General features: G+C 33.6%; 1 protein-coding gene across 1 annotated transcript; it reads right to left on the reverse strand.

Moving 5' to 3' along the window:
- Positions 1–1,329: 1,329 nt before the first annotated feature.
- Positions 1,330–9,615, reverse strand: LOC134851168 (zinc transporter ZIP4-like). The gene is made up of 10 exons (XM_063867133.1): positions 9,532–9,615; positions 7,122–7,382; positions 5,575–5,916; positions 5,029–5,226; positions 4,732–4,756; positions 4,560–4,621; positions 4,002–4,041; positions 2,732–2,911; positions 2,122–2,282; positions 1,330–1,694 (listed from the first exon to the last, which is right to left on the reverse strand). The coding sequence occupies exons 2-10, from the start codon at positions 7,326–7,328 to the stop codon at positions 1,566–1,568; spliced, it is 1,344 nt and encodes a 447-aa protein (XP_063723203.1). The 5' UTR covers positions 7,329–7,382; positions 9,532–9,615; the 3' UTR covers positions 1,330–1,565.
- Positions 9,616–15,923: the final 6,308 nt, after the last annotated feature.

Consider the following 15,923-nt stretch of genomic DNA (forward strand, 5'->3'; position numbering starts at 1 on the left):
AGATAACAAGTCTAGTTCAAGGCCGAAGACATTTCTCTCACCTTTGAGTTTCAAATAAGGTTGACAAAATCAAATTATGATGATGATGATGATGATGATGATGATGATGATGAATGGCCGAAAGTATTAACCCCAAAAATCTCAAAAACCTCAATTAATATCAGAGTAAAAACTGGGGTTATGTGTTTTGGTTTCTGAGCAAAATTTTCTTACGCCGAAGCTATAGTTCACTTAGAGCTCAAATTAGGTAACTTTTTAGTTTCTTCATAGCTGATGAAAAATCTTAAGAAAAGTACCGTTTCACAAATGATTTTGATGAGTTGACTACAATGTCCATCGAAATCCAAGAAATCAATTTTTTTAAAGAGTTTCATTGATATTTTAATAGTGCCAATGGGGCCAGAATTTGAGCAGTTGCCTCGATTTGAGGTGAAAAACTAGGCAACGCAAAATCAGCGAAAGTTGAAAATTTGGCGCTTGCAAAATCAGAAAGACTTTTCCAAAATCAGCAATTAATTCCATAAGTACAGAAACCTACACGAAAGGTCTATGAATACTGATTTTTGAATATGGAAGTTGTATGACTACCATTTTCCCTTAACCCAAAAAAAGTGATTTTTTTTCTGAAGTTGAATGTCTCGCAATTATTGAACGTATTCGTGACTGAACACAAATGAAAAAAACCATGGCTTACTCAAAACTAGTGTCACCAAAGGACCAAAGGTTTGATCGTCTCACAATCACACTGCATTAGAACCGACCTGAATTGGATAAAATTAATAATTGAAAGCATCAAACTTCAATTTATGCGAAAATTTTCACAAATGATTATTTTCCAAATTTGTATTTTTTCATTATCAGACATTGGGCAAGACATACATTAATTTTCCGTACAGAAGAAATAAATTTTTAGCGTTTTTGAAAAAAAAGTTATTCAGAGAAACGGAAAAAAATCACATTTTTGTGTATCCATGACTACGTTATGCTCAAAAAATTAAGTTTTGCATGCGAAAAAAAAAACTTTTTTTTTGGAAAACGTTTAAGTACAACATTCAATTTGCGGTTGAAAAAAAAAAACAAAAAAAATTTGAGGCTAAAACAGGAAGAAATTTCTTTGATAATTCGATGAAACCATTCTAGCAAAAAATAAGAAGTGTGTATGACTAGTATTTTTTCATAGACTTAGTTTATGGAGTTGTATGATTAATATTTTTGGTCTATGGAGGTCTATGGAGGTCAACCCGGGTGAACTACAACCACGGTAAACACTTTGACGAACACTTTCAGTGATCTTTGAAAAAAGGATAACTTTCGAGTTAAATTGTGCTGATGTGGAATTACGCGGGATGACAGCATAGCATTCGAATCATTTAAAACAAAAAGACAAACATTGATTTATTTTCCCAAAAGTCAGGAAGGACACAATTTGTGAAAAATAGAAATATTCTGTTTGTCAAATGAGTTATTGTGCAATTTACAATTGAGCAAGGTACTACAGATATGGGAATAGCAATATAAAAACATCAAGGTTAAACAGTCATCATAGTTTGGTGCAGTTTGGTCTATTAAAAGCCGATGTCCTCTTCATAGAGCGCTATCAGAAGCAGAATGACAAACCCTATGATCAGGCCTATGTTCTGCACGATGTACAAGATCCAGGGTTGTTTGCTTTCAGCAGAAAGCATCTCAGGGTACTGAAAATAAATCACGTCAAAATTTGAAATAATAATTTGACTTGACATGTGGTTTTTAAGAACTGATACTTTTGCTAGAAAGGTGCAGCTCCATTACGTCGCGGGCATTGAATACACGGATTGAAGTCTAATTTAGAAGTTAAAAGGGGTTTCAATCTGGCAACGAAGCTTTTTTTCATAATATTTTTTGATATTGTTTTCGTCTTCGCCCCTCAATCTCGCCTCCTTTCGACAAGCAGTTCATCAATGTTTGAAAAAATTGACTTCAAGTGGGCGCATCAAGGCATAGACTTCAAATAAAACGACGATTTTTGATTACCTCCGAGATATTTTCTGAGTTTACGACTCAGTTTCTCCTTTAGATATGATTTTTTGATTGGTAGACATTCTAATTTAGTTTTGTGTTTTATTGGAATTGAATATGTACCATGTCCATGAACGCAATGTAGAGGAATGCGCCTGCTGCTATGGCCGTCATGTAGCCCATGAACTGGTCATACTCTGACAGGGCAGATGCAATGTAGAGACCCATGAATGCACCCAACGCAGAGAACAGATTGAGGACAAGGATAGCCACCAGATGCAACTCTGAACAATTAAGCAATTATTCGTTTTAATGATGACATTAAATTTATTAAACTATAGTTTCCAACTTATGTTATGCAATGTTTTCGCGGTGTAGCTTGATAGTGGGTATAAAATAACAGATTTAAATAAAAACATTTTGCTATTTCTTGTGAATGATTCAAAGATAGAAAACTATTTAACAAAAATTTTTTAAAATAATTTTTGGTAGGAATTCTAATTTTTAAGGGACCTAGCGTTATAATTCATTTTATTTTTTGTTAGACTAATATGAGTTTTTGATGAAAATTTCTGTCAGCAAAAAAAAAACAGCTGCAAATTTTTCATGCACCCTTATACAAAAACAATTTCAGCAAACCGCTTTTGCCCCAGCCCTCCCCAGGATTTCTACTCCTTCAGCTCATGAGTTAAGTTCGAACAAGAAATATCCTAGTACTCAGCAGATGACTCACTCATGTCGAGAAGAAGGGCAAAGCTGGCTAACTCCTGGGGTAGTTCATGGCAAAACACGGCTATGGCGGAGGAGAACCCGGAGGAGCCAGAGGACTGGAACCCTATTCCGATGGCCATTCCGTCCACGAAGTTGCAGAGGAAATCCCCGGCTGAGATGGTGATGGCAGTCACAAATTTATCTACAGTTAGGCAATAAAATTTCCACAAATTTTAAGAAAACAACAAAGAAAAATTCATAAAGAGGAAGTTTTTAAAGTGAACTGACATCTTTATTTCTTGATTAAATAAACTTAAGTAGCAAATTCTGCTTTATAACAGCAAATTTTCGTTTTAGACTCATACACCGATACAAAACATAGCCAACAGACATTTGGAAAAGAGACAATGAACCCAAGTAAAAAGAAAAAAAATGACTTTCGAGTTTTACAAAAAAAAAATAATAGATGCCCTTAGCTCTTTGAATTTCTTGATCAATTTACAGTTGACACTTTTTGGTTAAATTAACGCAATTTGAGGACACTGGATCAATAAATAAATGGTTTATTTCGCTGGAAAAACTGACAATTAGACTCCATTTTCGAAATTAGAAGTCGATCACGTTTTTCGTGACCCTTACACTTTTGCTGTTCGATAGCGGATTTTGCCTTTATTGGAACCAATGAATTGAACTGAACTTGAAAACATAATAAATCAAACCGTTAAAAAGTAAAATTGAGCCTAATCAAGTTTTAAGATTTTCCTGGAAAAAATCTTCATCGGCACCTATTTAAGAGTCTGAACTATGTTCATCGAGTTTTACAAAGAATTGGTGTGCAAAAAGCAAAAGCACAGTTATCAAATTGAACGAATTTTGGAAAAAACTTAAAAGTTTGGTTAAATAGAAAGACACGGGCTGGAATCACAAATGAACTAAATTTCTGACATTTTACTTGTAGATACTTAAATTTGCAATTGCTGAAAAAAATTGTCGCATTTTTAGTTGAATAATCAATTATCTAACAATAACGTTCAGAATTGTTTGACTGAAAAGTTATTTCGAAATTTCTTACTTTTGAAGGTTTTGAAATGGCAATTCCTTCAACTCCAAGTAATTGTTTTGTCTTTCTGATTTCCATGGATAAAAGAAATTTGAATTCAATTTTTTTTTTGCTATTGCTGCTTCAGCAATTGTTCAATCCAAATTTTTTTGATTGTGCGCCACAGTGAAATCAAAATAAATCATTGAGTGTCACTTAGATCATATATGGTACATAACAAAACTCCACTTACCGTTCGGAATTCCACAGATCCTTGAGCCTTCTTTAGTTAACTAAAATACGATTCAATTATTAAAAAAACAAGAGTAGCCGGTTACTGCGCAAGTAGCAAAGAATTACAAAAACAAAAAAAAATAATTTAAAAAATTCAATTTTTTTTTTCCAGATATTTTTTGATTTTCTCAAGTTTTTGATTTCCAAAATGACGCTAAAAGGCTCCTAACATTTATTTTACTCGAGTAAAAAAATATACGTACGGCTTCAATTAAGCATAAAAAGGTATTTTAAGTTTCACTACATAAATAAGCGTGCTCGCTGGCTTTTCTCACTCAAAGTTCGGAGAACTATCAAACACTTCAGACCTCTATTTCTCCACACTGGGAAAGTGTTTTGGAAAATTTAAATGTTGTTCAAATAACACTCAAGCTTGTCCGATGTTTACTAGTAGTACCTGATTTTGCGTGGAAAACAAAAAAACTCACCCGAATACAAAATCCTAACCATTTTTCAAAACATTTTGGTCAGAAGAACAATCATCGTCAAATTTTCCGTAAGCAGAAAATTATCTAACCTCTATTTGACTGGAAGCTTTGGAAGATGTTCCGCTTTCTGTATTTTTTCCACCCAAACTATCTAAATCAATTACATAAAAAAAACTAATTAATTGTTTATTAAATTTCTGTCAGTGCAGAGATACAAATTTTCTGTTTTCTATTCTGAATGGTGAATGGCGAAAAATATACCTGGTAGATTACTTGTCTCCTCCATCTGAAAAAAAAACACATTTTACTTTCAATGCTTTATGATATTATGCCTTGAAGAACTTTTGTCAGAACGTCTTTCGCGCACTTCGCCCCCCCCCCCCCCTCCCCTCAAAATAAATGACACGTTTCGAATTTGACAGATTTGGTTCATATTCATAATAATATCAATTTTTTTTGCGTGGGATTTGAGAAGGAAACAGTCTTTAAGTGGTGAAGGAATCCTCTAAGTATAAGGGGGTAAAAATGTGTTCAGACTTTTATATAAACGCAGCTTACTGGATTAACTGAGTGGGAGTGATGATGGTGAAAGATCTTCGAGAAGAGAGTTTCGAACAGGTAGAATGCATACATTGTGATCACAAGGACCATTGTCCTCCACAAGTATGTCCTGTCATGGCCACCCTCAGTCTCAGCCTCGCCATGGCCCGCGTGCTCGTCGTGGCCTTCCTCGCCGTGTCCATGAAGACCCACCGCCTGAAACAATCAACAAAACTACTCGAATCAGGGCAAAACCCTTTATGTTCACTCTGCCATTGAGCGTGTCTGAAATTATTTTTTTCTTTATAATTTTTAGTGTATAAAATGTTCCCATACTTGATGTGATGTTCAGATTATTAGAAAGGTTGATTGTTAGAAACACAAAATTAGCCAATCAGAGGTGAACATTCAAAACCCTCCTGTCGAAAAAACGCAAAACAAATCCAGAGAAAAAAATCAATACAAGGATATTACAAAACCAACAAATAATGCAATCGCGTTTTAAGCCGAGAGTCAAAATGCGTGCGAAAATGTTTGACGGTGAAATGTCGAAATGATTCTAACCTCAGGCCATAAGTGGAGTAGAGAGTCGCAAGCCAGTGCCGAAACACCGACAGCTATCAAAAACTGAATGATCATCTGCAGCACGATTGAATTGCGGTTTATCAAAACGAGCGGAAGGCCCAGCACCGGAGAGAGACTGATTATCAAAACAGCTAGGGATCCATAAGTGTAGCCATAGCCAGTGGTTTCCCCGTCATGGTCATCGTGGTCATCATGGGCGCACTCGGCAGCAACTAGGGCTCGGTAGAGGAGGGCGGGACATAGTTCGACTAACTCGGCATCTGTCAGAGAAGAAGTGTCGGCAATTGTGTAAACAGCTTCGAGGTCAGTCTCATTTAGACACTAAACTCAACTAATTAAACTACTGGTTTTCAGAAACTTAGAAACTGAGAAACATAAGTTTTTTTTCCATATTTTAAATAAAAATTGCCGTGTTTCCAGAAAAATTTAGTTGCTCAAGCCTATTAATTACCAACGCCAACCAATTTATATGTTTTCAGCTGATTTTTAGCTGTGGGGGAGACATGAATTTAAAACTTTATATATTTTACTCTACCTAGTGTCTTTTTATTCATTATATCTCCGGAAACATTTTAAAAAAATTGCCTGATCAATTATTAGAAATGACACCTTTGATCACTTGAATGATTTTTGATCACTTGATTGAAATAAGTTGAGACCAAAAAAAGTATCTTCAAGGCAGTCAAATAAATGCGGTAAAAAGGACGTAGGAAAAATTTCCAAAAAGTTAAAGGTTTTTTTTCGAGTTCGTTTTTTAGCCAATCAGATTTCTTTTTTTTCTAAAATTGAATATGATGTTTTCGGCTTTTCTCAAAAAATTATCTGGGTAAACGTACTTTAGCGGAAAAAATTAAAGGCAAATAACGGCTTTTACTCTCTAAATTACCTTTCATCTTGAACCATTTTGGACAACTTGTACTTGGAATATCAATTAATTTTTTTATTTCAACCTAACAATAAATGATCTCTGCTACCGTCTGCACAAATATCAAATGTCGGTTTCAAGCATTTACTGTTTTTACTCCGGGTCGGAAAACCAGTTTTTAATGTAGGTAGTATGTATTACAAAGGCGCGAAACTGTACTAAACAGTCGTTTCAGAAAGACGGATATCCCTGACCAATGAAAATTTTTTGCTGAGAATGTTGGATTTGACGCATTTGGAAAACGTATTCCATGCATTAAAAACTGATGTTTTCAGACTATGAGTGCTTGAAACCATAAGTTAATTTCGCAGAGGGTAGCTAAGAAAATTTTCCCTCTGTCAATCTAAAAATTTTGTTAACTTTCCAGATAAAATTTGTACAAAATGAGGAATTTTGCGCATAAATTAAAGTTTGCCTGCTACTTTATTGTTACGAATTGTCGCTTCTTACAAATTGTCGCCTGTAACGAATTGTCGCTGATTATAAATTGTCGCTAATGACTAGGCAATATTGAGAGTAAAATGACTAATTCTGTCCATGTGTCCAAATTCCTGCGCATTCCACTGTCGTAACCTTTTTATAGGCTGGTCGCCTTTATTACCGTTTCTGTGAAGCTTTCGGCATTGTGTTCCAACTCTTCGACGCTCATGCCATCAAAAACATCCTCCAAAGATTGTCCCGCCAAATTGCCGAGCAGGGTTTTGTAGTGCGTTTCAAATAAATTTCCGAACACAGAGCTCACAAATAGAAGTTGCAGAACAAGCGCTGCTCTCAACAACATTGTGGATGCCGATTTGCTTTCGTTCATTCTTGGGAATTCCGAGTGGCCAATTGGTACGATTTTTCAATTGACAATTTCGCCCTGGTTAATCGAAAATTACAGAACAGAACGCTTAATCAAAACCAACTGTCAGGCTGCAGTTTTTTGTAAACAGCGGTACTTGTTAACCAAAATAATGCAACCAAAAGTAAGACCAGAATCTGTTGCTTTTCTGATTTTATTAGCTGTGCAAAATGAATACCAACCAAAAATCAAATTCCAAACCAAGCTGAACAAAAAAGCTGTTGCTTATATGACAAAGCTAAAGCGTGTAAACGCTCGTGAGAGTTGAACTCGCGGCTTTTCACCTGTCTAAACTGGATTTGATTTTTGAAAAAGCCAAGCTTTCAAAATTAATACATTTTGGTGCTGTAGAAAATTAGACCATATTAGCCTCAAGATTGTTATATTAAAAATAGTAGATCAAGTAAAAACCTGTTGCTATCTATGTAAAAACATGGTCAATCTATCAAGTTATCATGCATTTTGTACATGTCGGCGTGAAAGAAACTACTCAAAATAAGTTTTTATTATTACCATAAGACAAAACTGCGGTCGGATTAGGAGAGGAATGGTCCAAGTATGTTGCTAATTTGCTAATTACACTCGTGCAGATTGGGTATAGACGGTTGCTAACTTTTAGAGCAGGTGGAATTAATTTAAAAAATGAATGTGGAGCAGCTTTGTATTCTCAATACTGTAATTAAAATAAAAAAATTCGGAGAGACAAAATTATTTAAAATAAGCTATTGATCCATTCGGATACATTTTGCTATGTTTTCAGACAGAATTCATGCCTCAAGGTCTCAATGTTGTTCAAATTGACTGCAAAGCTCAAAATCAAACTTTTTGAAACTCTTCAAGTATAATTTAGTAGCAAAAACTTGGAACCGACAGAAATAATTTAAAAAAGCAATCTGCCAATTTTCAGCATATAATTAGTAGCAAAAAGTTCGGATAAAGTTAATGCCAATTTGTTTGTTGGCAATATTTTTTCGTTCAACAAATCTGAACGAAGTTAATTTATCTAAAAATCTTAATTTGAAGTCGAATTTCTTCTGATTGTTCCGACTTTTGTAACGAAAGTAACGGAATATTTGTGTTCGGGGTGGGTTTTTTTTTCTTCAGACAATTTTCGACTTTTTAACTAGCCATTTTTAGCGGGTTTTTTTAATATCTTCTGAAAGGTATTGTTGCCTTGAGATTAATTTTGAAAAAAAAATATTTCACCTATGATCAATTTTCGTAAAGTAATAGAGGTTTAAAGATAGCCATTTTGGCCAATTTGGGACAATTAACGAGCGATGTATTTTGCGCTATTAACCCGTAATCGGAGATTTAATCCATTTTTGAAACCGTTCCAAATTAGCGGAAGGAAGCTTATTTGCCATAGTTGATTTGTTTATTGGAGCAAAACCTATCACTTTGTATTTTATATGGCGTGTGGGGAATGATTTGAAATTAAGAAAACAAACTTATACTCAGTTTTTCATGTTATTTCATTTTTTTACATTCAATTTTTCGTGTTCTTACAGCTCCATAGACTTTAAAAGGCAGTTGGAACATTCGGGGCCTCGCCCTGATACGAGCAGTTTTGTTGCTAGTTTACACAAGAAAAACAGTTTCCCTAAAACTAATCAACCCAAAATGCTATAGTTTTGACCGATCAAACTGCCCAAGGTCACAAATATTGCCAACAATTTGGCATTAACTATGACAAGAGCAAATGGCCTATATGCATGCAAATTTGAGTTTTTAGCTGACCTAGAGTCACGATTTTTGTCTGAAAAAATATCTTTTGCATAGAAAGTTCCCTGAAATAAGTCATTTTGTCTTTTTAATTAATTTTGTCTGTCTTCAAGTTTTGCAACTCTCTACTTAGTCTTGCAAAAAGTTAGAACATACAGTGCTGATTTAAATTATCCGGACAAAACGATTAAAACTTGAACTTTCAAACACGTTTTTCTCAAATGGGCTTAAGATAATACAAAAAAATGAAGGAAACAAAAGTTGCTTAGAATTTCATCAATATATGGTGCAATTTTTTCTCCGAAATTCTCAACCAAACTTTACCCCAAAAGTGGATCATTTTGGCTCAAAGAACGTTGATGTTGATACTCAAAGAACGTGAATGTTACAAAATAAAACCCAAAAACTTTGCGTAAAAACAAATTTTAAACAATTTACTCACATTTTGGAGATTTAACTTTTGTAGAACTTTGTTGGGCTGTGTAAGAGGATTCTTGTGACATATATTCCCAAGCAATTAACAAAGTACTTACAGCGTAATTCTTCATTAATTAAAAAAAGCCTAAATGAGAAATTTTTGGGGTAAAAATTTGGTTGAAAATTTCGGGAAAAAAATTGCACCATATTAATTCTGATGAAATTCCAATTAATTTTTGATTTCTTTTTTTTTCTCCATGTTAACCCAATTTGAGAAAAATGTGTTTGAAAATTCAAGTTGTTCGTTTTGCTCGGATAATTTAAATCAGCACTGAAAAAAAATAAAAAAGTTAATGCCAATTTGTTTGTTGGCAATATTTTTTCGTTCAACAAATCTGAACGAAGTTAATTTATCTAAAAAACCTTAATTTGAAATCGAATTTCTTCTGATTGTTCCGACTTTTGTAACGAAAGTAACGGAATATTTGTGTTCGGGGTGGGTTTTTTTTTCTTCAGACAATTTTCGACTTTTTAACTAGCCATTAACTAGCCATTAACATTCGGGGCCTCGCCCTGATACGAGCAGTTTTGTTGCTAGTTTTCACAAGAAAAACAGTTTCCCTAAAACTAATCAACCCAAAATGCTATAGTTTTGACCGATCAAACTGCCCAAGGTCACAAATATTGCCAACAATTTGGCATTAACTATGACAAGAGCAAATGGCCTATATGCATGCAAATTTGAGTTTTTAGCTGACCTAGAGTCACGATTTTTTTCTGAAAAAATATCTTTTGCATAGAAAATTCTCTGAAATAAGTCATTTTGTCTTTTTAATTAATTTTGTCTGTCCTCAAGTTTTTGCAACTCTCTACTTAGTGTTGCAAAAAGTTAGGACATACAGTGCTGATTTAAATTATCCGGACAAAACGAACAAAACTTGAACTTTCAAACACGTTTTTCTCAAATTGGGTTAAGATTATACAAAAAAATGAAGAAAACAAAAGTTGCTTAGAATTTCATCAATATATGGTGCAATTTTTTCTCCGAAATTCTCAACCAAACTTTACCCCAAAAGTGGATCTTTTTGGCTCAAAGAACGTTGATGTTGATACTCAAAGAACGTGAATGTTACAAAATAAAACCCAAAAACTTTGCGTAAAAACAATTTTTAAACAATTTACTCACATTTTGGAGATTTAACCTTTGAAGAACTTTGTTGGGCTGTGTAAGAGGATTCTTGTGATATATATTCCCAAGCAATTAACAAATTACTTTCAGCGTAATTCTTCATTAATTGAAAAAAGCCTAAATGAGAAATTTTTGGGGTAAAATTTTGGTTGAAAATTTCGGGAAAAAAATTGCACCATATTAATTCTGATGAAATTCCAATTAATTTTTGATTTCTTTTTTTCTCTATATTAACCCAATTTGAGAAAAATGTGTTTGAAAATTCAAGTTGTTCGTTTTGCTCGGATAATTTAAATCAGCACTGTAAAAAAATAAATGAAGTTAATGCCAATTTGTTTGTTGGCAATATTTTTTCGTTCAACAAATCTGAACGAAGTCAATTTATCTAAAAAACCTTGATTTGAAGTCGAATTTCTTCTGATTGTTCCGACTTTTGTAACAAAAGTAACGGAATGTTTGTGTTCGGGGTGGGTTTTTTTTTCTTCAGACAATTTTCGACTTTTTAACTAGCCATTTTTAGCGGGTTTTTTTAATATCTTCTGAAAGGTATTGTTGCCTTGAGATTAATTTTGAAAAAAAAAATATTTCACCTATGATCGATTTTCGTAAAGTAATAGGGGTTTAAAGATAGCCATTTTGGCCAATTTGGGACAATTAACGAGCGATGTATTTTGCGCTATTAACCCGTAATCGGAGATTTAATCCATTTTTGAAACCGTTCCAAATTAGCGGAAGGAAGCTTATTTGCCATAGTTGATTTGTTTATTGGAGCAAAATCTATCACTTTGTATTTTATATGGCGTGTGGGGAATGATTTGAAATTAAGAAAAAAAAACTTATACTCAGTTTTTCATGTTATTTCATTTTTTTACATTCAATTTTTCGTGTTCTTACAGCTCCATAGACCTTAAAAGGCAGTTGGAACATTCGGGGCCTCGCCCTGATACGAGCAGTTTTGTTGCTAGTTTACACAAGAAAAACAGTTTCCCTAAAACTAATCAACCCAAAATGCTATAGTTTTGACCGATCAAACTGCCCAAGGTCACAAATATTGCCAACAATTTGGCATTAACTATGACAAGAGCAAATGGCCTATATAAGACATTTTTGCATGCAAAAAATGATGATTTTTTGGACGGAAAGTTTGTCTCAAAGTCATATATAAGTTCATATTTGCATACAAAGTTTTCTCAAAACTGTCAGATTGCATTTTTTGATTATTTCTTTCTGTTCCAGCCTTTTGCGGCTAATTATAGAGCTAAAATTAGATTGGAAAATTGAGAGCAATAGTCGTCGAATTCAAATTATGCATTAAGGATTGAAATTTTAGACAGCCTTTATACCCAAATTGCTGTCAAAAAACAGCTGTCAATTTTTCTGTCAATTTGCTGTCAATTTTTTTTAAAATTTTTTGAGTTACGTGCCTTGCTCTTTGTAATTGTTTTGTCCATCCGAATTTTTGTTCATCCTAGAGCACCAGTAAAGAGTATACAGACCTTTACTCTAAAGGACTGGTTTACTACCCTCATTTCTACCCTCATTTCAAATCCTAGCCATCTTTTGGAGCATTACAAACTGTAAATGACATCAATTAGGACAGGACATGAAGTGCTTTGCGGGTCACATTGTTTGTGATAATTTCATATAAACCAATACTCATCTGTCCACCGTTTAATAGTTAACGACGAAACACTGATGGTAACTACTGCATGCACTCCGTAGTAGAGAAATCATGTTCACCATTAGAACAATCAGTGCCCCAAAATTGAGTTTGACAAAACTTAATTGCTGAAATTTCTCTAAATCGCCGATGACCAAAATTGTAAATCCTAGCGCTGGTGTATAAAAAAAAACCGCTATTCATTGTTCAAAAAAATTTTTTGTGGTTTTCTCCAGCCAATCAGGCTTCGGGATAATTTTTTGATTGGAATTTTTTTTTGCTTTATCGTTGAATCCAATTTCTATAGTAGTTTCAACTGTCAAAACTTTTATTATTATTTCCGTCAAAAATGCTATTAAATTTTGTTTAATATGTCAAAGGGAAATTGAAAATTCAGTTCAGCAAAAAAAATGAATTTTCTAGCCCTAAAAAATTGCAGTTAAACTGCGCTTTTGACTCAGCAAGAAAAACTCAGAAGTATTGAGTAAATGGTCGTTTTAGGCATAGTAATGGTTTTCGTTTTCTTAACAGATTTTTTTAAAAAATTTTTGAAAAACATTGATTAAATAAACTTGAAAGAAAACATGTAGCATAATGGGATAAACTTGAGGAACATTCTGCGCAGTTTTTCAACAATGCGTTATGTTGGCGGTAATTTTTTCCGGCTAAGAAACCATTTTGAATCTAATTAATGCCTAATAGTTAGTGCGAAAACCGGAAAATATGATAAATAAAGATTTTAAGAACAAGGAAAATGAATATTTGCTAAAAAAAAAAAAGAAACAATTTTTGAGAAACTATAAAATTACTTTGTAAATTTTTTAGTTTTCATAAATCAAAAACGTATCAACCGTACAATTTTCCTCATCCTAATTCCTAATTCCTCATCGTAATTTTTAAAAGATTGATCAACTCCAAGCAAGTATTTTTTCTGAAAAATAAACTTATAAAAACAGGCTTTTCATAAAAACGCAAAAATAAAATAGTTTAAAATTTTTTAAGATAACTTGTCTTTTTGATAAGCTAAAAACATTTAGATCAACGTTTTAATCATGTTTCAAATTTAAAATATCAAATTAACCAATTAATATAATTACCCTCAATCAAATTGTTTGAAAAGTGGATGTTTTCACCCTCTTAAACCATTTGATTGTACGACCATGAGATTGTACGGTTGATCCGCAAAAACTAGTTCTGATTCATTAACGTGAAGCAGTCAAACATGCAAAGTTTTACCCTGATTCCAGCAGTCTCATTAAAAGTTTATGTTTTATTGTTTTGCAGCTATAGGTCAGTATTACTTTTTACTTTTATAGGGCAATCAAAACTTGGAGTGAAAGTAGGTTGATTTTGGTCATTTTTCTAGACCTTAAGCTGCACAAGAATTTTAATCTGCATTAAATTAGATCGAGGGCGTTGTGGTTTTTTTTGTTAGTCGATTGGTATGCGTTGATTACTTTAACATAGACTGCAATTTGACCGTATTTCGTTCAACTCAGATTTTTGAAACAAACTGAAACAAGAATGCTTGTATCAGCAGAGTTGGAACCGAATTGCATGACTAAACATTTGTTTTTGATTAAAATTGTATGACAAACTGTTTTCGGAATTTTTTTTCAAACGAGGCCTAAATTACATTAAAACCCTTCTATTAAGCTGTGCTATCTCTGAACAGAGAAGAAAACCTGAGAAAAAAAATGATTTTCAGAAGTTGCAACCTCAGTTTCTTAATTTTCAGCAGGAAATCTTCTCAGCTCTTTAGATAGGAGCAGGGTCCTAATCATAACCTAAAGGAAGCATTTCTGGAGAGAGGTTTATATCAATATATATTTTTAAGAAACCTGCATATTTGGGAGCAAACCTCTGGCAAATCTCCCAAACATCGTGAATCCACCCACTACCTCCCAAACATGGAAAAAAATTGTTGGAATCGTTTTGGCATCAACCAAAGCTTCACACGAGACATGGAAACACCATTTGTGTTAGGAAATTATGAATTGCCAAGTTTTGTGAATTGATAGTTAAGTTCAGTTTCTTCTTGATTCTTCTTCCAAGTCTTGTTTAAACTTATTCCAAAAATGTGAACTTTGTTATTCCAATCAGTTGAAGCAATTTTACGAAAAAAAAGAACACAAACCCTGTTCCAACTTTTTTGAATCAGAGCTATCTTGCCGTTCGATGTAAATTTGATTCCAGTTTTGTGCTAAAAAAAACTAACCAAAAACTGCAGTTACGTAGCGATTAGGAACAACTAATTCAACCAATCAGTATCGAGAACAAGAAGCAAATAGAGAAAACAAATCATAATTAACAAAATTATTATCTCAATTCTCATTGGTTAAAATAGTAATTGTTTACTTTTGGACCCCACTCCCTGCAACTGTAAATCGTAGTATTGATTATATCCTCTTTTGACGATTACGTTTCATTGTTTTGACCATTTAATTATTGGAGAGAGTTAAGTGGTACGTGACATTAAGGACCTTTCAGTCGTGATTCTAACGACGTTAAAAAATTTCCGAAAAGTTTTCTCAGTGTCGAGAGAAACCTGTAAAAAATTTCTAGTTTTAGATTCAATTTCAAGCGAAAAACACGATTGAATACCGTTCGTTAAATGGAAGCGAACTACTTTTTCAAGAAATTTTTTTAGGCTCACAAAATTTGTTTTAAGTAAAAAGAAAACTAGTTTTGGATGTTTCTTTCTGCGCTTATTTGACTATAAAGATTTTCAAACAAACATCAAAAATATAGTACAGATGTAAAAAAAGTTAATAAAACAAGTTTTGCCAATCTTTTCTAATTCACTAATTCACAAATTCTCCACGCGATTGTAATCATACAACACTGAAAACGAAACTAATTTGAAAAAAAAAATTCAAAAAAGGTTTTTTTTTAGTATTGTCGGAACAATCTGTGCTACTTGCCCAGCAACCAGCTATCCTTGTTGGCATATGAAATTTCAGATCGCGTGTTAAATGTCCCAAATTTGCAATTGTCACACCCAAATAACTATCAAAAAAATCAACATTGGGAAACATTTTCTTGAGCTCGAGAGATCACTATTTTCAGGCGGTATGAAAATTTTTGCTTGGGAAAACATGCTTAAACAGTCAGCATCTATTGGGAACAAACTCAAATCAAGCACAAAAAGTCCACCGTGTCGAAGAGAAGAACAAATACTGGGTTGCGAAGAGTATCTTTTTGCTCTTTCACACATGTTCTTTCACGACAAGGCATGTGAAAATGAAATATTAGAACGCATGAATGAAAAAAAAATAATTTGCATAGTTTCGCGCACTTTTCCGGGCTCTTTCACAATTTTCTGGCATTTTTCTCTCAGAAAGAGCAAAAACATACGCTTCAACAGTTCAGTTAGAGCACAGTTGAAGATGGCCTCGGGCAAAAGAACCACACTCGGGCACTTCGTGCCCTCAGGCCCGCCTCTTTTTTCCTCGGGCATCTTTCAACTATGTTCAAACTACTACAAAAGCCATTACGATTCCAAATTTCTCGTAGTCGACACGCGCCTAAATGCTTGTGAAAAATGTTCGCAGCTTCCTAATCAAGT

This window comes from Symsagittifera roscoffensis, chromosome 7, assembly GCF_963678635.1.
Source record: "Symsagittifera roscoffensis chromosome 7, txSymRosc1.1, whole genome shotgun sequence".
In the NCBI taxonomy this organism is placed as follows: domain Eukaryota; kingdom Metazoa; phylum Xenacoelomorpha; order Acoela; family Convolutidae; genus Symsagittifera; species Symsagittifera roscoffensis.